Source organism: Scylla paramamosain, chromosome 22 (genome assembly GCF_035594125.1).
Source record: "Scylla paramamosain isolate STU-SP2022 chromosome 22, ASM3559412v1, whole genome shotgun sequence".
Classification (NCBI taxonomy): domain Eukaryota; kingdom Metazoa; phylum Arthropoda; class Malacostraca; order Decapoda; family Portunidae; genus Scylla; species Scylla paramamosain.
The window spans coordinates 3,798,435-3,822,500 of NC_087172.1; the positions used below are offsets into that span (position 1 = coordinate 3,798,435).

Consider the following 24,066-nt stretch of genomic DNA (forward strand, 5'->3'; position numbering starts at 1 on the left):
TTACATTCTTTAGAGGGACGTAGGATTCAGGGGAAGAGGAGTATTCCTTATGAGGAGAGACTAGCTGTTAAATTTACATTCTTTAGAGGGACGTAGGCTTAAACCTAAGTGGTATAAGGGTTATATAATAAGGGGGATGTAAGCAAACTTCTTAGGATTAGCAACCAGGATAGAATAAGAAATGACTGGTTCAAGCTTGAAAACAAATTAGGTTTAAGAAAGAGATAGGAAGAAATTGGTTCACAAATAGAGTGGTAGATGATGAGTGGACGGGGTTTATATGAATGGGATGTAGGTTAGGTAGGTATAATTCATAGAGGGACTGCCATGTGCAAGCCTGATGGCTTCTTGCAGCTTCCCTTTTTCTTAAGAACATACGTTCTTATATTCCTGGGCAGCGTCCGTGACTCGCTGTCCGGCCGAGAGCGTGACAACTGTCCGGGTCCGGCCGGGAAGGGTCGTCATCGATAGACGTTACGGGTACTGCACCTTTCCTTCCCCCCGATTCTCGGGTCTACATCGCCGCATTGACAGCTCAGCTCAATGCAGGTGTGCTTACTTATTACTACAGAAAGCAAATGTATCTGGACACTTTTTTTTAGCCGATCAGTATCACGACTACTAGTCAGTATCACGTATAATCATATGATGTAGAGATGAAATACTAAATGAAATACCAAATCAAATTGGACAGGAATGGACATTTCCTGATTACGTATCAGTAATGTGCGAAAAAGTTAAAGTATGTGCGAAGAAGTGCGAACGCGAAGATAACGGATTTCAAAAATGTCGAAAACTATTACGTTTTCTGAATAACAACAGTTCCCATAGCTCGCCGCAACGCCTGTAATAATGCAGCCTGCAGGTGTCCAAGTCACACTGAATGGTACAAGGAAAAAAAGCCAGGTCACAACTCAATCCGAATTTAATATATATATATATATACATTGACCCTCTTCTTCCCCCTCATAGTCACTCATAGTCACTCCGACGACGACCGTCTGGGTAAACACCCCTTTTACTCGAGGAAGAACCACCACTTTTTTTATACTCGAGAGACCATCCGGGGAAAAAAAAGTTACTCTGAAGACGAAAAAATTACTCTGAAGACCGTCCGGGAAGAAACCACTTACATTCACGGCGGAAAAAAAAAAAAAAAAAAAAGTAGCTCTTAGAACTTACAAAATGCAGCTTAGACACCACCAACAGGCAGCACACCAAGTCTTACACACACTTTGTCAATGGGGAGCCTTTTAGAGTTACGATGTGCATCCACGTCGAGGAAGACGCATCCCCACGAGATCCAGCATGACCAGGCGCCTACGCTGCATTGTTGTTGACTGCTGGCAGCATTTCTGGCAGTATGTAAAAAAAAATTACAACAGTAAGTCATATAATAAAAAAAACTTTTCGGACAACGAAATAAACCCATTTCAACAACCCTCAGGAAACCACACATAGATCTTATATTTTTTTACCTGAACACCCACGTACCTGAACACCCACGTGTTTTTTACTTAACAGGTTGAAATCCACTGCGCAAATCAACACTTCATTTAACATCACGGTAAGAGCAAAATCAGAGACTGCCTTCAAAAAAGTCTAGAGCAGTGCTTGAAATGAAAGTACAAACACCGACTTACAACTAATGACTTGCACAACTCCTTACTGCAAGTGTACTACTACACATTAAGACTTCACCCACATTCATATACAAATGTCTGTCACTATCACACTTGTATACCAATGTCTATCAGACCAAAACCAATTAATTTCCTTGCAACACCGGTTAAAGCAAGGCACCAAAACAAAGCTTGCGTTGTAAGAACTGCGCCGACCTACACTACAATTGTATTCATTCCTAAGCTTAAAATTCACCACCACTTGTATTCCAAAGCTAATTCAAACTAGCACTTTAATAATATACAATTCATTTAGTATCAGGTTATCACCATCACGATCACTAGCGCTTGGTTACCACTACCGGGTATTTTATACCTGTACAATCGTTCGATGTTTGGTTTACAAAAAACACCGATTCTCCTTCATATAACCACTACTTTCCTCCCACGTCTCCAGAGCGTTAAATGTAGATCGCACTATGGGCGGGAAAATTTGTACACGCCATAAACTATCAAACTACATAGCCACGTAGTACTGCGGGCAAAGACGCAATATTTACGGTGCAACTCAAATTTCACCGCACTTTATAGAATACAAAGACCTACGTTAATATGAGCACGAAGTATAAACGCTCGTACAACTTCATCTATACGTAGTATAAACGCTCATACATCTTCATCTATACGTAATACATAAACTCCTGAAACTTACAAGTACAGAGTCAAAATTTCTTGAAAATCATCTCGTTATAGTATGCTGACTTGATAGACAAAATCCAACAATCCTTACTGCCGGCCCTCCCACAAACTAATATTGACAAATATTACTCTTTCGTACTCACCAAACTTACTACAACAATATTACTACATCATTCCCGTCTCACCCTTGCACCTGATCCCTAATACCAGACCTAGAAACTCCAAGGCACTGCCGCTATACACTGGCCTTCCCCTCACAAACGAAGTTACTTCAACTCCTTTAATATGGCCTCCATATTGCTGCCTGAAACCCCTTCGCGATCAACGTATTTGACCTTCCGTTCACAATCCTGCTCCTGCTCACTAATAAAGAAACCACACTGCTTCGTAATCACAAATATTTTTCACAACACCGAGATACAACTAAGCTACTTCCACTCCGTCCCAAGTATCAACACTTGCTTAACAACCAACCGCGAACCACGAAACCGCATTTAACACACCAAGCCACTCACAACGTCAAAAGAATATCACTATCCTAGACTTCACCAAACAAACTTGTTTCTTTCTTCCACCCGACGCCACTCCTTCACCCAACAATACTATCACACCCAAACCCGAAGCTAAGCCTCACTACGAACAAACACACAACAGGTAACACACCCTCTGCCAGCTCCTAACCAACTGGCCTAAGCTGCGCCCTCCTCGTCCCTCCTCGCCTCCCATCTATGCAAGCCCACCCAATAACCGGCTAACTACCTTTAACAGCACTTCAGTGTTTGTTACGCTACTTTGTTGGCGCCCCATCGCCTCGAATTTCTGTAGCACATGCATGCGTTACACATAACTGACTGTTTCACTCCATGAGGCGGCGACAGGACAGTGTTAATTACTGAAGAAAGCACTGGACTGGCTGGGTGACTGGTATTTTGGCGCCGACACAACGAGGTCATTTGGCACCTGACATTTTTTGCCACATGCTCAGGTAAGTTAAGTATATATAATAGTAATAACAACAAAAACAAAAGAAAACATCAATAACCACAACAACAACAACAACGATAATAATTCAGGCAACAAGAGTCGTAAATCAACACCCAAACATTCAACCTGAAATACATAGTTACAAGGAAAAAGGCGATGCTGGATATCACTCAGACTGAATACAGAGATAATCAATAAACATCTGCATGGTGCCCACGTCGCCACTCTTCACCAAGACGTGTTGGTTGCTGCACAGATAGATATATAGATAATTTACTGACTACATTACACAACCCCTTACTTCCTCCCTTCGTCTTGCCGATCTACATACTAACTAAAAACAGATAAATTAATAACCAAATATAATAATAATAATAATAATAATAATAATAATAATAATAATAATAATAAAAATAATAATAACTAAATACATAAAATGGTAAATAAACAAATAAAGATGAATAAATACAATACAAAAACCTATAGAATAATATATTACTTGATACCATTGCACCATTCACTGCTCGTTACATCTGCTATCCATCATTCTCGAAAGACACCTGCCTTCAGCAATAATTCGCATATGTTACACTGGCTAAACACTGATTTAATGAAGAGTGCGTGGTATCCAGCCTCTCCTAAGTGTACTGAATCTCAATGAACTGTGCGGGTTACAGGCAATGTACGAGTACGTGTGTCACAATAACCTTAACAAGGACATACAAGGTATTCTATTAAGCACTCGTTCTTTACCACACGGAAGCGAACTGTTAAAGGGAGATCATTAGAATGTTTTCCTGTCAATAATGTACCACAACCTGCAACTATTATAAATACAGGTATGATTTTGTCTAGAACTGAAATTAGTAATGGTAAGTAACAACGTAGTAATCGGTAATGAGGAATTAAAATGAATCGGTAAAACAGATTCTTCAAATAAAAAAAAAAAGCTTTGAGTACACGCATGACAAACACGATGATCTGACCATCACTCCTACTTCATCCCTCTTTGCAATGCCTAACTTACTCAGAAATCCCCTATGTTCATTATCTCCGTTGAGGATTGCTCCTTTATTTAGTAGTGAAAACCAAACCACTATTAACACCATAACTATTTGATCCCTGCCCGCACGGTGACGCGGGAACACAAGTAAACAAGAGCAGCAGTCTGAGGTGCGAGGGTTAAGGGACTGCTCACGCTACCAACAATTACTGGCACGCATTCAGAAACGCTTTGCTCACCACGACTATTTTCCAAGGCCGGGTTTTTGAGAGTGCTTCTCATGTAAATAATGTAGAAATCTTGTTAAACTGTCACTAGAACCATAAAAACACCTTTAAAAACTGGTGTTAACTTCAACCACAACCTTTTAAAAATGGTGAGAACTGTTTCAGGGTACGGTTCGTTGTCTCATTACCACACTACTCAAACCTGCTGTAATTCTTAGCCCTTAGACTGCTATTGCAAAACTTCCGGGTACAATTTGGAAATACCTCTGGCAATAAAGAGTAGCTGTATAGTTCGAACTCAGAGCCTTTAGTTCCATCATAGCACATTAAAATCACTTTGGTTTATTCAAATGAATTAACGAGTATAGTGCTGTAAATAGTAGTCATGTCAAGGGGCTAATCTTCGAAAGCCAAGTAATTTAGTGACACAAAGGAAAGTTACAACTCGCCGAGCATTCATAAAAGTCTCAAATCATATGAAGGTGTGAAAATTTAAGGCAAATCGAGAGAAGATGAGCGTGATGATGTAAAATTGGATGACTCGGAAGAGAGAGAGAGAGAGAGAGAGAGAGAGAGAGAGAGAGAGAGAGAGAGAGAGAGAGAGAGAGAGAGAGAGAGAGAGAGAGAGAGAGAGAGAGAACAAATTGAGGAATAATGGCCTAGAGTAACGAGTTTATACAGTGGAGGTCATTAAGTGTCCCTCTCCCCCCACACCCAGCACGAGGACCAGGACGAGGAGGACGGGAGTACATTAATTCCTTGAAGCACAACGAAAGAGGATGGGATGTGCGTGCCCGTCACTACCGTCACCTTCATAAACAGAGCCTATCTATATTTACTACATTTTAGGAAACAAAGATGAAACAATGCTTCACTTTATTAATTTTCATAGTAAATGTAGAAAAGCTAAGCAGAATTCCAGAACGAACACACTCCAGACGTGACAAAGGCAACTAAACCAACACGTGCGCGGCGTGAGGAAGAATTCGAGAAGTTCAGAAAACACCAAGAAATTTCTGTGGCAGTTTGGGAGACTGGCGATGGGTCTTCTGTCGAACAATTCCTAACTGTTTTGTAGTTTTCCTAGTTTTGAGCTGAAGCGTCTATCTAAATTATCATCATCATCATCATTATCACCATCAATAGCCTCCATGATTCCAGTGCATGACAAAGCGTATCTAATGACACCGTAGTAGGACTTTGCAACTGTCTTTTATATCAACGAGAGAGAGAGAGAGAGAGAGAGAGAGAGAGAGAGAGAGAGAGAGAGAGAGAGAGAGAGAGAGAGAGAGAGAGAGAGAGAGAGAGAGAGAGAGAGAGAGAGAGAGAGAAATACCACTACACTACCTTGCCACCTACTGAGCTTAACATTCTCAACATATATGTCATCATAACCAAACTAAGCCTAGCTCACATCTTTAATCAGTTATTCACGTCTGGAGACAGCGACCACCAACTGCACTTTCACATCTTAATGCATTAGTTCCCAACGAGAGGGTAAATTATCTCCGTTGGGTAATATGGGTTTTTTTTTTTTTAATTAACAGAGATCAAGGTACTATGAAACTTTTTTTTTGGGGGGGAGAGGTAATGTGAATGCCTTGAATAGGGATCAAGATAATGTACCCCTTTAAATCTGGTATACTCAGGGACTCCCTACCTACTTCTGTATTTCCTCTTTCCTACTACTGAACTTTTTCAAGGTGGTTTCAAGACACCCTCTACTATTTGATCATTCTTACTGTCATTGCTCTGGGGACTGGCATTTAAGTGTGCCTTTTTTTTTTTATTCAAATTTTTGTTGCCCTTGGTCAGTGGCACTCACATATAATAAAAAAAAAATCAGGTAATGAACCAGAGAGGGCTTGGAACTACTGACCAAGAGGGAAAAAGGATGCTTATTGCTTACCTCATTGGAATCAAGGCTGCACCAGCATCTTTCAGCACACTCCAGGTCACTGATTCAGCTTACAATGTTGGCTCCCTTGCTAGACTTAGACTGCCACAATGCTAAGACCTCCCTTCCTTCTTTTGGACTTTCACCACTCCCCAGATGACCAGGATGGACATCATGTGTGTATCTTCTCCCTCCAGTTTTCTTTATCCACTGAGGTTTTTTTTTCTGTTGCTCTCACTCTGGCCTCCTGAATGCTTCTCTTACTTTCTTCCTTTCCACTTGTCTTAACACATCTTACAGTGGATTGCCATGATCAATCCTCACACAACCAAACTGTCTTCCTTGCCCATGTCACCAGACAAATATGTCACCAGACAAATGCACGACTGAATCTGTTTCCATCACCCACATTGTCACATGTTGACTCAGTCCTCAGTCACATTACTGTGTGCTGAATGTAGTTTGCAACAGACTGCTGTTTATAGCTAGGGGAAATCAAAATACAGCACTCAGTCACTCTGCCCTTTTCAGATCTCTCACTCCCACCATACTGAGACAAAATCATTGTATAATTATTTTGAGTCAAAATTAATACTGAACATTTTCAGTCTTTCTCAAGTGATTTATCCAGTTCTACCAATAAAAACTGGGTTGGAAAGGTTCAAAAGTAAACTTCACTTAACACATTCAAACACAAGCATTTCATAATTTTCCAGAAGTGCTCTGCCAAAGAAAATCATCTGGAAACCTTGTGCGGCGCCTGTTAGTAAGAGGTGAACTGGTGGCAATTGGACTGTTGGTAGAAGCAAACTGAGAGACAATGGTTCTTGCATTCTTAGGGCTTTGTCCTCTTTCACTTTTTTCTGTTGTGATTGTCCCCTGTCTGACATCTTTCCTACGAACTGTACTAGGAGAACCAGGAAAGCCCTTTACCATTTCTCTAAACTTAATTCTACTTTCATGATCTATTGCTCCACTGACAGATTTTGATGAGGCAGAAGCAGAAACATGATGCTTATCTTCACCTTTGTGAGTCTCCTGCAATACAAATGATGTAGACATTTCTTCAGGCGATATCTGACGAGTTACTGGACTCCTCTGAAGTACAGATGAGGGTTGCATCAGAGTGGTTTGGGAAGACGAAATGAAAGGTAATGGCCGTGGTTTCTTGGATCGCGGTGGGGTTGGTGGAAGGTGTCGACCAGAATTTGTAGAGGTAAGTGGAGGATGGAGAGCATTTGACTGTGCAGGTGAAAATGAAACAGAATGAGTACCGGTGTTGAGTTCAACTGATAAAAGATCAGCTTCACTTGATTTTGGAGAGGCTGGCTTAGGTTTTGGATTTTGGTGTGTCAGAGGTGAACTATGCAAGAGTGGTGAGGTGGCTGAGGAGTGATGGATGATCTGAGGCTGGACTGGTGATTGTGGATGCTGGTGCTGATGCCTTGATGGTGATTCTTGCAGTGTTTGGGCAGAATGCTTCTTTATGGGTACAATGGGTGCCTGCTTTTGTTGATAAGACCTTGTTAGGGGAGTGGATGGTAAGTTATACCTCTTCCCACCACCTGGTGACTCGGGTGGTGCCCTGTGATACTCCCTGTACCTAACTGGTGATAAAGACTGCCTCTGGTGTTGTACATCTCTTGTTGATGACTCTTCTAGCAGATGTCTAGACCTGACTAGTGTTTTGGAAGACACAGAATCACTTGTCTCTTTGGTTACTGGTGACTTTGGTGTTCCCAAAAGATCGGCTGCCCTGTGTAGTGACTCAGAATTCCTCCTTGTCTTCTTGGCTAGTGCCTCAGAAAGATTCACATGATAGACACTCCTTACTGGTGATGCAGATGATGTTCTATACTGACGCCTGATTACCTCTGGAGACTCTGAACGACTCACACGACTGTACCTTACTGGCAACTCAGAAGAAGCCAAGTGGTGGCTGGACCTAACTGGTGACTCTGGTGGTCTCATGTGATGACTGGATATTAATGGTGACTGAGAGGAAACTATGTGATGACTGACACTGACTGGTATCTCAGGACTTGAAGTATGAATGGCTCTGGCTGGTGACTGTGACGGTGTCCTGCGATGCCTCACGCTGGGTGGTGATGCAGAAGCTCTATCCTTCTGTCTAGACATGATGGGTGAATGTGACACTATTCTTTGTTGCTTGGGCTTTGCTGGTGGCTCAGGAGGCTTGTGTCCTATTCTTCCTCTGCTGGGTGAAGCTGTGTGCATTCTGTGTTGCTGGATGTGGGTTAGTGAGGTAGGTGGAGGCCAGTGATGTGGAGTTGTTGCTGGTGGAGGATAAACCTGAGTTATATCTTTTGGTGGTGCAGGCACAATCTGAATTTCTTCTTGCTGGTAGTAAGATGCTGATGTTTCTTGTGGCATGCGAGATGAAGGGCCTGGGTCTAAACTTGGTTGACATTCTGAGCTAGTAGATGTCTCATCTGAGGTGAGAGTTTCTGTGTTTCTTTGGCCTTCTTGCTGATCAGATACCCTCTTAGAATCTGTCACCATTCCAGGACAATGATCTAAATCAATATAATCAAGGCTCCTACTGGATCCTGCACCTGAATGCAAGTAGTGTGTTGCTCTGTTCTGGAAAAACTGTTTCATTTCCTCAGTAAGCTGATCTATGCTTCCCTGAGTCGTCTGTTCCTCTAAGATTTGTAAATGTCCTTCTAGTTCAGTACTGTTTGGTGATACTGGGATGCTGTCCTCACAGAAGATTGCAGTTTGTGTACTTTCATGTGAGGATTGAGACAGCTGGTCTTGTGACAGCTGGTCATGCTCACTCTGAGGTTGTTCTTGTTTAGATGAGACTATTTTCTCTTGGCTATGCGCTACAAGGAGAGAATGTGACTCTTGTGCACCTGAATTTCGAGTTACTTGCTTCTTATGTCTAGGAGGTTTACTACTGTCTGGTGACAGGCCCTGGGCAGTGTGTGAAGTGCTCTTGTTATTTTGCTGTTGAGCAGGAGGTGGTCTTGGTATTCTGCCATTGTGTATAAATGATGAACTGCTTTTGTTAGAAACTGCAGCATGTTTTGTGAACTTGCCAAAATGTATCATCCTGTGTCTCTGGGATGACGGGGAAGGCAGAGGTATCACGCTGGTTCTTTTACCACTGCCCTGTCTTGTGTGGTCCTGGAAAATAGTAGGAAACATGTTTCAAAGAGTGACTAATTACCAGTAATCTCTTCAAACAGGTAAAAAAGATCAAACAAATAAATAAAAAATAAAACCCAAGAGCTGTAGAGACTAACTGTGACAATAAAATCTGTATCTATACATCATCTTTTTAACAAGAAAATACAGAGGAGTACTACCTTGGATTTTTTCTTTTTCCTTCTAGATAGACTGCTAAGAGTGAGGAGGACTTGGTTGTGATGGTTGTGGTGGTCAGGACTGGAGGCAGTGTTACCCAATGGAGTGGCTGCAGTGGCTTTGGTGGAATGCACACCTGCAAGGGAAAGCAGTGGTGCTGTAGACACAGAGAGAGAGAGAGAGAGAGAGAGAGAGAGAGAGAGAGAGAGAGAGAGAGAGAGAGAGAGAGAGAGAGAGAGAGAGAGAGAGAGAGAGAGAGAGAGAGAGAGAGAGAGAGAGAGAGAGAGAGAGAGAGAGAGAGAGAGAGAGAGAGAGAGAGAGAGAGAGAGAGAGAGAGAGAGAGAGAGAGAGAGAGAGAGAGAGAGAGAGAATGTAACCCAAAGGAGAGGAAGATGTTATGCTAACCTATTAAATCCAATCTTTCCAGTGTCAATGGAGGTCAAATAAACAAATATGGTTACCAAAAACTACAAAAAAAAAAAAAAATTAATAATAATAAAAAATAAATAAATAAATAAACAAATAAAACAATGGTCTGAAGACCTGTCAACATGTGGGTTTCTCAATCAAGTAGGTCTGCTCAGTATAATATAATATTTGTCATGTATTTTCAGAGAATTGTATGAAGTGGCATAATTCTGTGTTTCTCTTAGGTATTAATTTATTTATGAATATGTACTTTTTTTGCATTCTATGGTTTCAACTGGTTAAATCAACACATCAAGTTAAAGTGGTCTTATCATCCTGCTCTGAGCATGCCAAGGGCATTGTGCTAATATATCATAAGAGGACAATTTCTTCACTCCTACAACTCATCAGCTCACCTCTCAAGGAACTCTTCTTCTTGCGGTGACGGAGGAAGCAAAGTATGGCAGCAACGTTCAGCACCAAGAGGCCAAACACAGACATGATGATCACCAGCAACAAGAAACTGGTGACATGCCTCTCCTCCCTCCCCTCCACACCTTCCCCTCCTCCTGCTGATGTAATAAGACTATTATTCAAACAACTATTGTAGATTATGTATTACTTAATATAATCCTCCTTCTAAGATACTGCTTTCTAGGTAATGTCTAATATTTTATTGTCATGCTCAGCAGTACAAGATATAATTAATAAACCAACAATAGTATTTAAAATCAATCAATTATGATAAATAGTTCATTACATTTTCTACATTCCAGTTTCAACAAATGGGTCTCCCAAACTTATTAGCTCAACAGCAGTAGTAGAAATTTAAATAATTTCTAATCTAATGAGGTAATTAATTGAAATTTGGAATCACCATGAAAATAAACTTGATATGATATGAGTACACATCTGGGCACTGCAACATATTTACATGAATCCAATAACCTCCTGGTCTCACTCATACCAACAAATGTGGTGACCAGTTACATATACTTTCTATTTCTATTTCTCCAAAGGAGCCTCTTTCAAGCTGATTATTTGTATTTTCTTCAATGAAATGTACCAATTTTGCAAAACTGAAATATCTCAGATTTACTGATAACCTCTGTTATATTTCAAGACATCCTAAAACAGTCTCAACTAACCTAAGGTGGTGACAATGATTGGAGGTGTGACGTAGTCTGAGCGGCCCTGGTTGTTCTTGGCCTGAGCAGTGAGGCTGTACTCTACCTCGGGTGTCAGGCCTCCCACTTCCACCCCAGTGCTGCTGCCGTTAGGAACTTCCTCATACTGATGGTGAATGGCAATTAATTCCATGGTGACACACAATGATGGACTGTGTAAGTTTCATCAGATGATATAAAATAATACCAAGGAAATACTCCAGATCTAGTTGCTACATCCCTCCTGCAATGCTACACTCACTCCAAAACTGCACACTCATCATCATTCCAGAACTTTTCTCTCTCCTTCCACATAATGAGCTTTTTAAGAAACAAAAAACACTCTTACTGCCATGACATCACATAGTTCTAGAATTACAGGCTGATTAAACAATACCATATAACTCCTTGGTGCATTAATGCAATGACACAATTAAACAGATGAGACAAGAAATACACACCTGAAATGTAGTTGTGCCAGTGGGGTAATACTTGACTGTGTAGCCCAGAGGACGACTGCCAGTGAGGTTGGGACTCCAGCCCAACACCACAGACACATTGCTCACACTGATCACCTGCACAAGAGAGAAGCTGTGAGGGGGGATATGAATTACCAAATGAGAAAAGCTGCAGCGTGATGACCTCAAATAATTTCCATGCAGACAAGTCTGTTCCTACATGAATTAAATCATTTTAAAGTGCTGAGCGCTGAAGTACATGAGACAAATGGGTCATAAGAAAATAAAAGCAGTCAATGCTATCCAGCTGAAGGAGTTTCTTAGCAACACATGTCAAACAGAGATAGGCTGCAGCTGTAAAATGTAAAATCAATAATGAAAACATATATTTACTATATCAACTTTATCTAGTTTCTGGTACTGGATGTTATATTGTTTCACTTACTGTGATATGGAAATAACAATATTGTAATAGAATTTTAAAATACTAAAGAAGCTGAGAGTGGGAGTGGTATAAGAGATGCAGCAGACTGGATATAAAAAGATGTGGATCACTGTGTAAGAAGCAATGAAGGTTGTGAGATTTTTACATCCTATACACCATCAAAGACTGAAACATATGGATGGAAGGATGCAGAACTAATGAAAAAAGCAAAATTAGATTATGGAAGTTGGCCTTTTGCTTCTTTGTAAATCTACAAATGTTTAAAAGAATGAAGGAGATAACCTCTTGTAGGAGCAGAATGTAAGCTTACTATAACTCAAGAAAACAAAGATGACAGAGACAAGGTAATGAAAGCTAATTAGAAGTGAAGAAAGTACAGAAATAGATGACAAATAGAGGGTAACCAGGGGAAATGAGAATGGTAATTTATTGACATCAACACCCTCATGACTACACAGTACACTTAGCATTCAGTACTGTGAGATTTGTGGGAGGGAAGGGCCGTGAAGGAGGCCTGAGTGTAAGGACAGTGGAGCCCGAGCCAAGGGGGTTGGTGGCTGAGCAGTGGTAGGGCTGGTAGTCTTGAGGGGACACATCAAGCACCTCCAGTACAGAGGACCACGTCACCAGGCCATCCACTTCCTGCACCACAGAGGAGGGAGTGAGATGTGATGTTTGCTAGCCAGACAAAATGATAAGATCATGATATCTTATTAAGACTGATGATCATTCTGAGTTCCATGTAATCTAAGGAACAAAGATCTATATGGCATTGTAGTTTGATGTGCCAGCATAATGTAAGTTAAGTGCTGCATTAATACAAGAAAATTAAATTTAAAAATATTGCAAGGCATGATTAAAAAAAAAAAATAATAATAATAAAAATAAAAAGTATACCTGAAAAGGGTGATGTCAAATTCAGAACATTTCTTAAGGAAAGTGTAATACCATGACAAATAGGTAACTAATAAACAAAATAAGTATAGAAATTGAGAGAAATGAGCATTAACATATTTCCACGTCAGTCCAAGGCGCCACTCACCACCGGCTTGTGAACATGGTACTTCTCACCGCTCTGGATCTTCGTCCCCTTATGAGTGGTCCAGAGGAAGGTGGGTGCTGGTGCTGCCCTCACCTGGCACACCAGCTGGCCCTTCCCTCCCAGAGATGCCCAGGAGCCCTTTACCTTATCATTGTCTTCACTCACTGACACAGGCTCTGAACAGACAGTAAAGTAAAACCGTCAACTACAGAAGAATTATAGATTCTAAACTAGTTATTTTCCTTAAAAATACATTTTAAATTGAAAATTTATAAATCAGGATTATTCCAAATTTCAATTTTTTCCATTTATTGCCTTTTCAATATTTCTTCAGTTAGGTAAGTATATATTTATTTGTATTATTAGTTGTAGATGCTAATGAAGCACTCATAAATTTTAACAAAAGGCAAAAATATTTAATTCATTAGTTTGAAAAACTGACTCAGACATTTGTAAGTCATAGTAATTTCTATGTCCAAAAAGCAGAGTGTTTGTAAGCATTCATACGTGTAACGATGAGTTTGGTGGGCACAGACTGGGAGCGTGATGGGAGGTTGCCAGACGCCTGACAGGTGTAGAGCCCGGTGTCCTCCCTCTGGGCCGACCGCAGCACCAGCCGGGCAACACCAACGCCTGAGCCAACACTCTGGTTCCTGGTGCCAACAAGGCATTTAATTTAAGGTGGAGGATTTAATATTGTACTAAGACTCCATACATACAATTTTACTCTAGTATAAAAGATATATCTCAAATAAAGTCATCAAACAATGATATTTATTAGCACTATTATAAATCCCCTATTACTAGATATTAATACACCTGGTGTTTCTTCACATACATTTTCTCGAATTAAGGAATTCTATAGCAAAAAATTTATAGCTAACAAAATACCAAAAAAGAAAATATTGTAGCAAAAAGTTAGCACAGTAGAGCAACTTGCTAACTGTATGGCAGTGGCACACTCACCCTGCCATCCAGGTGAGGGAAGGTAAGGGGTTGCCTGAGGCTGAGCACCGCACCTCAACAGCATCCCCTTCACTCACTGTCACTTCATCAGGTGCCATCACACTGTCTGGTCCATCTGGGAGAAAGGCAGAAACAATTGCCATTTTGCTCTTTACTTAGGAATATCACCGATCAAATTCCCTAAGTGGAAAACACAATTGAGTCTTTAAGTATATGAGATTAATTGAAAGATTCATGATACTGACACTGTACAGTGGTTTAAGAATTAATGCAGAGTAATTGGTAGCTGAAAGCCTTGTAGTGAATGCTGGAACACAGCAAATATTGATGCTGAATCTCCTGTTCTTTATAATAATCCTTCCATCTATACACTAGTCTGATATCTCCATAAAGAGGGCATTCTTTCAGAGAACAGAAAAAAAATTATCCAATCACTGACAAATAACATTAACAATAAAAATAATTACATGTCATAATAAAAAAAAATACAACATGCAGGATCACACCCCAGGTAACAAAACTCACACTGTATGTTCAGAAAGAAAGAGGTATTGATGGCTCCCCTCTGACTGTAAGCACTGATGGAATAATTCCCTGCCATGCTCTTGGTGGCTGACCCAAGACGCAAAGTCCCTCCTGCCCCAACCAGGGTCTCCTCCCCACGACGCCACCAGTACCTATCGGGTGGAGTGAGAACTCTTGTCATGTTCACTGAGGTACTTTAGTACAGACATCAGAGCTGCATTGGGCAAAGAAGTTACAAAAGAAGTTGAATAAGGCTGACTGCTCCAACAGGCACTCTACACTCTACTCTGCACTCTGCAGAAAACTGAAGACTGATAAAAGCTATAAATGGCTGGAAATGCATTTTTTTCTTAGAGTAGCCTATAATAGTCCTCTTACTTCCTTTGTGATACAAAATAACTCTCTCCCAAGCAAGATGGACTCAGTATCCTACTAAAGCAGCAGTTCTCAGTCTTTGGGCAAATCATCCGCACTGGAGTAATACAGCAGATTTTTTGAGGGATGGATGATTAAAGAGAGGTGCCATTCAAATGATTTGATAAACCAATAAAACAATATAATATTGTGAATAGGGTAGGAGACAAAAGCACTATGTAATTAGGTAATGATAAAGGAACATAACAAGAATATACAAAAGTTGATTGAATGCTGTGTGCGTGAGAGGAAGAGCTTTGTGAAAATGGAAAAACCGTGTTGCACTAGCTGAGAGAGATGAGTGTCAGGAGTCTGAGGAGAAGATGAACTATGAAAGAGTGAGTGTATGGACAGGCACAAATGGATTCTTTTGTTAGTCACCACATTAACAATTTCAAGGAACAAGCCCCATAGTAGATAAAATTCATTAATCACAATATCAAATGACTTGAAATCAGTGATTTATTCCAGTACTCCATATGGAACCTAAATTTCTTTTTTTACATTTAACAAACATAAATAATAAAGCAGTACATCTTTGTGTGAAGATCTAAATATACATTGGCAGAGCAGTGGAAGCCGTGCCATCTCACCTGACAGGACCCGGATTAGCTGTGGCACTGGCTGTGATGGAGACGTCTGAGCCTTCCCAGACACTGATCTGTTCAGACAGCTTCTCTCGCCACACTGGAGCATCTGTTGAAGGAACATATTGTGAGTATCTCTCAAGAATACTGTTTGGCAACTTTACTGTTAAACCACAAATCCTAGTAATATATATTCAAGTTCTATTATCAACATATATAATGCCAGCATATACACACTGGAAAGTACACAGTATGAGTGTTGGGAATTTATTCCATTTAATTGCACTTTTGCTCTGTGTATTATCTACTTTCTCAATAATGCAATTTCTTCATCCTTGATGAGGTGCCCCATGGCTGAAGAGTGAGTCAATGAAGACAATTTTGAGATGACTGAGGTAAAAGTTCAGCAGTTTGTGTGAACCTGTTTCTTAGTGAAGTGTGTAAATTGTTTCTTATCATTGAATTTGTCTTGTTTAGGACAGTCACTTGTTGCAAACCAAATAACCTGAAAAGTTTTTTCCAGCTTCTCTCAAATTCTTCCATCAAATTTTAACTATTTACGAAATAATGCATAATTACTACTTTTTATATAAATATAAGTTCATAATACAATAAATACACTGATGCTAAAAAAAAAGTATTCAGTGTTTTTAGAGAGTTTTCAAATTCTAAGAAAAATCTGACCACAGACACAATATAACAATTTTGGTAGGAATTTCTAGTATGTGTATAAATAGATGATAAACATTTTTTTTAAATTAATGGAGTAAGCAAAATTAATTGTGTAAAACCCAGTAACAGATTTTTAGCAATTAAAAAAAAATAATCCTACTTCAAGAACAATGAAAAAACATAATTCACAGATACCCACAGACAATGCTCTGGTTAAAGACTTTTCTGCCTGCAATATCCAGCTCGATGTGGACTTATGTTAACAATCCAGGACTATCTAAATCCTCTACCGTAATGGCAGTAGGGTCAGTAGGGCCACCTTGTCACTTCCTTTACAGAATCAACTTGAGAGATCCTGACCCTTCAATTTAGTACATGTTCTTCAGTCAAACAAAGTTTTAGATTTTTACATTTCCCTCAACTTCAATAGCTTCACCAATGTGCTGACCTTCACAACCTGTTGTATTTCTCATCACCTCCATACTTACGCAGGACATTAAGAACAAAGCTCTTCTGAAGGGGTGAGCCGAGGCCGTTGTTTGCCTCACATGTCAGACGCCTCTCATGGTCCTCAGCCTGAACCACCATCAGCACTTCTGACCTGAAATGTCACAGATAACAACAATCTAAAGACCACTTGTAGAGATACACTATAATTTACACAACCCTTACACGTACAATTTTTTTTATTTTGTTTTCTATCATGCTGACTGCATGCCTACCCTCCTTCCATGACCTTACAGTAAAAGATTTTATGTTCATTCTCACCCTTGTTCTGTGCATGTCACTACTTCAAACTAGTATACATCTTAATTCTTTCATTCTTTTCACTGGTAAACAATTGGATTTTCTATGTTTGTTTTTTCTTTATTTTCTCCTTCCTGTGACTTGATTTTCTTAAGAGGAGTATCAAGACACCTCCAAAAATAAACTGGGCTACTTTTGGTAACTCATCCTAAAATTAAAATTTTTGGAGCAGTATATTGAACAGGCTCTCTCTCTCTCTCTCTCTCTCTCTCTCTCTCTCTCTCTCTCTCTCTCTCTCTCTCTCTCTCTCTCTCTCTCTCTCTCTCATAAATAATACATTGTGTCTGGCCTTAGCATAAAAAAATGTCAATACTTGCTCCTATCACCCACCTGGTGCTGGTGCCTCCAAAAGCAGCAGGAGAGGTAGTGGTGGTGGCCATAGGAGGCAGGGAGCCTTGGGCTGTCCAGGTGAGGTTGGCTGGAGGATTGCTGGAGGAGGTGAGGCAGGTGAGTGTGACACGAGACCCTTCTGCTGCCACTTCCGGCTCCATGGATCCCATCAGCTCCCTCGCAGGAACTGTTACAGGGCAGGACAGGAAAATGTGACAGGGTACAAAATTTGTCTTCAGTTTTGTTTGGAGCATCTACCACGCAGCTTCCTATTTCATCTGAAAATATCCCTTCTATTGATTGAGAAAAAAATCCACCAGAGAAATGGGCCACACATCCATAGTGCATACATAAATTCACATGGCAGAATTATACAACAAAATGCAAGTGAAATTACATACAATATATAATGCAGATTTAATATTTCTTTCCTTACACAGGACAGAAAGCCTGGATGAGGTGACTTTAGGCTTGGTGCTGGCTGGGCTGATCACCTCACACCTAACCATGGATCCATTATCAGGCGGGTCCACCCTCACTCTCCCCCTGGCCTGAGTCACAGCTGGCGTGTGCTCCTTCCTGGTGGGCACTATCTTCCCTGCGTGGTAAATCCTGTCCAGACAGATTCAGCTTTCATCAGCTTTGTTGTATTAGATTTGATACCCCAAACACTCACTTCTTGAACAACATTTCTGAAGTTTGTACATTCTAATAAAAATGACACTATCAAGGAATAAATAGTTACTCTTGGTATACAAGTTAATAAAGATTATATATGTTATTTATCAGGTGATATATATATATATATATATATATATATATATATATATATATATATATATATATATATATATATATATATATATATATATATATATACAAATTTCTTAACAAACTGAGCTCATATGAAATAAGAAATTTAATTATCTTATGAATTGTACTAGTACACCTACATTTGTCTGTAACAAGCAATAATGGATAGTACCAAAAAAATCTTTCAATTGATTCTGTTACAGTGAAAATCAAGGTGTGTGACTCACCTGATGGAGGTTTGAGGAAGACTGTGAGGGCTGGCACAGGTCACCTCTGCTGAGCTGCCCGCCATCACAGGCTGCAGCACCTTGCCTCCCAGCATTGGCGCCCCTGCTGGCTCTGTGGGAGGGACACTGGAACAGGTCAAGGCTTCTGGCTGTGTAAATCATTCCAGTAGAGTGAAGCATATGAAGAAAAATACATTTCCTTAATTGGTGCAATTTGTGGTAAATTGGCTGCTTTATGTTAAAAATGCTTTGAAGAATATTGATAGCACACACACACACACACACACACACACACACACACACACACACACACACACATATATATATATATATATATATATATATATATATATATATATATATATATATATATATATATATATATATATATATATATATATATATATATATATATATATATATATATATAGTTCAAAATAAACTATTCACAGCAAATTTCCTTCCAAAATAACTTCATGCGTATTTTTCATGCATGCACTTTTCGAATCTTGTTGATACGCATCATTATAAGTAAACTGCAGCTCAACCTAAATCAAGCTGAGTATATGTAATGACTATATACAGAAGAAAACTGGAATTCTGTTCATTCACAGGCTACAGCTGAACAAACACGAAACAGGGATCACTTTAACTGAAACATCCAAAGAAGTCAACCCGAGCACCAGGATACACTTAAACACCACGAGTAATACGTGTCGGTGTGCTGCCACCCATGGGTGGCTGTTCGGTGTCTACTACGACGAAACTCACAAAAAGGCATCATGGCTACAATAAGGCAAAAATTAAATCTCAGTTTGATGGGCACAATCTGCTGGCCACCTATGGATGGCTAACACACACACACACACACACACACACGGGCAAGAGGGAGCACTGACTGACGAGGGTGATGAGGAGGGTGTGGTGGGGTGAGTGTGGCAGGGACTGGTGCTCGGCTTCACACTCCACCGCCAGCTGTCTGGGCGCCTTGTCCTGCCACGGCCCTTCCACCTGCCACTCCAGACGGGAAGACGTCACCCAGCCCCCCGAAGGCACCCGCTTCACCACGGCATTGGGGGACACCACTTCTTCACCTGGGTAGATAAATAAGCGCAGAACATAAGCTAAGTCTTTCTACTGTCTTTCTACTATGAAAAAAAAAGAAAAAGGCAGGAAAAAAAAAAACATCTTGAGATTGAAAAAGATGATAAAAGAATGGTAAATATATCCAGAAACAGCGCCCAAGCAAATTAGAGCGCCAACAGCAACACCCAAGAGGGCGCCATCATGTGATTGTCAAGTCACTAGCTAGAATTACATCATCCCTTGGTCTTACATGTACCCAGAGATCACGTGATTGTCAAGTCACTAGCTAGAATTACATCATCCCTTGGTCTTACATGTACCCAGAGATCTTGATATTTAATAATTCGATAATGAAAACGATCTAAATGAATCATAATGGTCAGTACTGTTATTACAAAAATGTAAGCAAATAATCACACAAAATAAGTACAAAAATCACCTTGAAGTCACTAGTTTACATGTGTATTCCTGAGGAATCCACTTACACCTATGAAGCACTGTCCACCGCAGCTGTCAGGCTGCAGGTATATATAACTTGCTTATAGCTACGATGAAGGGCCTATTTTTGCCAGTACAGCAGTCCATTGCCTCGGCCCTTGGCTTCGATACTCTGATTACTGAAAGACTAACGCATCCCACACTACTCACCGTTGACCCGCCAGGCTAAGGAGGCTGGCGGACTGGAGGGTGAAGTTTCGCACCGCAGCGCTATTGACTGGCCCTCCTCGGCCCGAGCCGGCCCGCTCACTCTCACAGCCGCCGGTCCATCTAAAATCAAAATCAACTTTAGTCATTGGTGATTTTTTTTTCCTGCATGAACAGGAAATAATCCAATGGATAGGAAACGTGATGAGACAAATGTCGCCAAACAGACGTTGCAAAGGACATTTCGCAGCAGATGAAGGGAGTCCACTCACAGTAGACGGAGAGCGTGACATTGGCGGTGAGGGGGAGGTGCAGCAGGTCGCTGGCAGCCTGGCACTCCAGCACCACCCCGTCGTCTGCCTCCGTCGCCAGAAGCTCAAGGGTGTTTATGGTACGGACACTGCGCTCTTGCACCACTGGTTTGTAGGAATCATCGAGGAGACGACCAGCGCGGTACCAGATGAGTGAGGGGCGAGGGTTTCCACCGAGAGAAGTGCACGTCACGTTGCGGCGCTCACCGGCCTGCAGCGTGTCTCCCTCCCCCATGCCGCTTATAGCAGGTGGGCCAGGTGGGTCTGAGGGCACCGTTAGCATGATGTGACTCGTGCTAATATAGTTTTCAATGTTACTTTATTTAGTGAAACTTATGTAGCACGGCGAATACTTGTAACGTATGTGTGTGTGTGTGTGTGTGTGTGTGTGTGTGTGTGTGTGTGTGTGTGTGTGTGTGCGGCTCTGTTACTGTAAGGCTTCCAGGAACACTTACGCAAGACAGACAGAATGATGGAGGTGGCCAGGGACCCGCCCCCCGCCAGGCCAGGATGCAGCACGCGGCAGATCACCCTCCCGCCGTCGTCCTGCGTGCGAGGCTGCAGGGTCAGTCTGCTCCTCACACTCCACCTGTGGGGCATTACCGATCGCACCACCTGGGAGTCCACCTGGTCTGAGGAGAAACAATGCAGTGCTAGACTGAGGGAACGGCCACATGGCACACACACCTTAAACAATGTTGTCGCCTCTCTAATAAGTTACTTCCACCAGTGTGCAAGAAAATATTGATGGAATCTGAATTCTGAGTCTTGAGTATAACATCCTTCTTTTCCTTGTATAGACCCATAAGTGTCCAGCCTGAGAAAGCTTTAAGCCTGTCTTCAACTACAATTATTATTATTATTATTATTATTATTATTTTTTTTTTTTAATTGTCAATATATACCAGACTCTTCCTGATCCCACCTGCCGGTAACTGCTTCTCGTCCAGGTACCACAGGATTCTGGGCGGCGGGCGGGCGTCTGGCACTCGGCAACGAAGAGTGAGGGAAGCACCAGCAACCACCTCTACTACCGAGCCGTCACTCTGGCCCACCAGACTGATGCCGCTAGGGGGCACTGGGGGAGGCAGGAGTCACAGTGAGATGGTGTACAGTATCATATGTGAATGGAATGTGGTGGGAAGAAACGAGGAGTGAAGCAGAAGCAGCTACATCACTCTCTAACCTTCTGGCTGTTGTCACCATTTTCTGAAAAAGGTAACAGCCAAAACGACTGGTAATAACGTAATTCTGCTTCGTCACAAGTTTCCTCTCACTATCACATTTCATTTACTTGTCTTAACTACGCAATAGTAAATGTCATTAGAACCTTACTGTAGAAGAAACGACAAGCGAAGCACGCATTTTCTAAAAGATAAAATAAATAAAAAAAAAAAGACTCATAAATGAAGAAGTTCATAATCACGCGTCGTCACATCTTTTCCTGAACAGAATACTTACACACAACAGTGAGATTGGCTGCGGCCCAGATGGGAGGATTGGAAAGCGTCGGCCCCACCTGGCACTGGTACTCCCCTGCGTCTGAGAGGGACAAGCTGCTGATGGCCAGGTGGTGCTGCCCCCTGGAGGCATCTCCGGTGTAGGAGTAGCGGGGATACCCTGGCACATCGCGGTGGAAGCCTGAAGGGTTGGATTCAACTAGTACAAGCGATAAATACTGTATGTCACTCGTACAGTTGCCCCAATATATGGTGTCAGTACTTTTTGGGATAGCTGTAGAAAGGAATCATTAGTATATCCTCCTTTCTCGATGAATTTCATATTAACCAGTGAACACATTGTGCTTAAGAAAAAAATGTACTAGTGCGATCTTAGACACGTGGTGTAAACCATAATTCTGATCAACAGATGTAACAACATTTACGTTGACAGCGCAAAGAGTACTCTATTGAATAAGTGAAGAAAGTAGAGATTTTGGAAAGAATCATCTATTCTACTTCAGAAGGACAATAACACTGATGACAATGTGGTTTATCAGATCGAGTGAAGAGTGAAGGGCGTGCGTGCTGACCCAGGGCGAAGCCGTCCTTGGTCCACTGCACTTTGCCGCGCTGGTTGGCGATGATGCAGCGCAGCACCACGTTGTCCCCCTCCCGCGCCACCTGGCTCTCCGGCGATACCAGAAACCGCTGGAACCCGTCGCCTCCACACGCTGCCAGGCACAAACACAGCTCAGCGTCTCCTGTCATTTGTTAGTGACACACACACACACACACACACACACACACACACACACACACACACAACTTTGAGACTAGTAAACAGGGTAAAAAGCTGGCGTGGAGACAAGACAACACGACTTGACTAAAATCCAGTATACTACAAGTAAGTGATTACAACTAAAGGTCTGTCCACAACAGGAATTATTGTTTGGAAACAATGTTTCTAAACTGTTCCTTAATATTTCTCAAATTTTTGCAAAGTGTTTCCCATATGTTCCAAACTGCAAACTGTTTGGAAAAAAAATTGCGAACTATTTGAAAATAGTTTGCAAATAATTTGGAAACAATTTTCATGGATGGATGAGTGCATAGATGGATGAATGGATGGATGGATAAATGGATGGATGGATGGGTGGATGAGTGGATAGATGGGTGGATGGATGGGTGGATGGATGAGTGGATAGATGGGTGGATGGATGAGTGGATAGATGGATGAGTGGATGGATGGATGGATGGACGGATGAGTGTATAGGTATTTGGACAGATGTTTCCAAACTGTTGGCAAACAGTGTGCAAGCATTGTTTCCCAACTATGTGTACTGGTGTGGACATAGTCGGGCCTTTTTGAAGGGCATATCAAACGAACACATTTTTTGTCCAACATCATACCCTTAAATATAATGACGTAATGATAATGACAATGATAAGATATCATGTATTATACAGAGTCCATTCATTACAGACTTTCAACGAATATCTTCCTGTCGCCGGAAATAAGCGACCGGCTTGCCATCGGAAATAACGCGTTTCCTGCGACTGTTGAAAATGATGTCTCAGGATACCACATTTTTTAAACATTTCATTTTTACAACATTTTTTAAACATTTCATTACATTGTATTTTCTTGTACACCCAGGAGGAAACGAGGGTGAAGATACACTGATTGTAATACTATTTGAAATAATAAAAATGATAATAATAACGATAATAATAATAGTAGTAATAATAATAATAATGATAATAATAATAATAATAATAATAATAATAATAATAATAATAATAATAATAATAATAACAATGAACATAGGTAACTTACTGTGTGTGTGCATGTGTGTGTGTGTGTGTGTGTGTGTGTGTGTGTGTGTGTGTGTGTGTGTGTTTGTTCATGTTTCGCGGACCAGAACGTACATAACATTGGATAAGGGAACCAAAGACA

General features: G+C 41.0%; 1 protein-coding gene across 4 annotated transcripts in view; it reads right to left on the reverse strand.

The window, feature by feature from the left end:
- Nucleotides 1-909: 909 nt before the first annotated feature.
- The window catches only part of LOC135111440 (nephrin-like), a 38,540-nt gene continuing 15,383 nt past the window's right edge, over nt 910-24,066 (reverse strand). For 3 of the 4 annotated variants that reach the window (XM_064024731.1, XM_064024730.1, XM_064024732.1), the window contains exons 3-25: nt 22,700-22,840; nt 22,129-22,308; nt 21,593-21,745; nt 21,123-21,299; nt 20,629-20,931; nt 20,360-20,479; nt 19,525-19,719; nt 18,626-18,737; nt 18,022-18,197; nt 17,586-17,772; nt 16,937-17,049; nt 15,783-15,885; nt 14,776-14,927; nt 14,251-14,365; nt 13,792-13,937; nt 13,285-13,460; nt 12,720-12,884; nt 11,801-11,914; nt 11,322-11,466; nt 10,590-10,745; nt 9,768-9,901; nt 6,445-9,585; nt 910-1,355 (exon numbers count right to left, since the gene is read on the reverse strand). In XM_064024731.1, coding sequence (XP_063880801.1) covers nt 7,135-9,585; nt 9,768-9,901; nt 10,590-10,745; nt 11,322-11,466; nt 11,801-11,914; nt 12,720-12,884; nt 13,285-13,460; nt 13,792-13,937; nt 14,251-14,365; nt 14,776-14,927; nt 15,783-15,885; nt 16,937-17,049; nt 17,586-17,772; nt 18,022-18,197; nt 18,626-18,737; nt 19,525-19,719; nt 20,360-20,479; nt 20,629-20,931; nt 21,123-21,299; nt 21,593-21,745; nt 22,129-22,308; nt 22,700-22,840 — 5,714 coding nt within the window. In that variant the 3' untranslated portion in view covers nt 910-1,355; nt 6,445-7,134. Of the gene's footprint in view, nt 1,356-6,444; nt 9,586-9,767; nt 9,902-10,589; nt 10,746-11,321; nt 11,467-11,800; nt 11,915-12,719; nt 12,885-13,284; nt 13,461-13,791; nt 13,938-14,250; nt 14,366-14,775; nt 14,928-15,782; nt 15,886-16,936; nt 17,050-17,585; nt 17,773-18,021; nt 18,198-18,625; nt 18,738-19,524; nt 19,720-20,359; nt 20,480-20,628; nt 20,932-21,122; nt 21,300-21,592; nt 21,746-22,128; nt 22,309-22,699; nt 22,841-24,066 lie in introns of those variants that run through there. The other variant, XM_064024735.1, reaches the window with a different exon arrangement.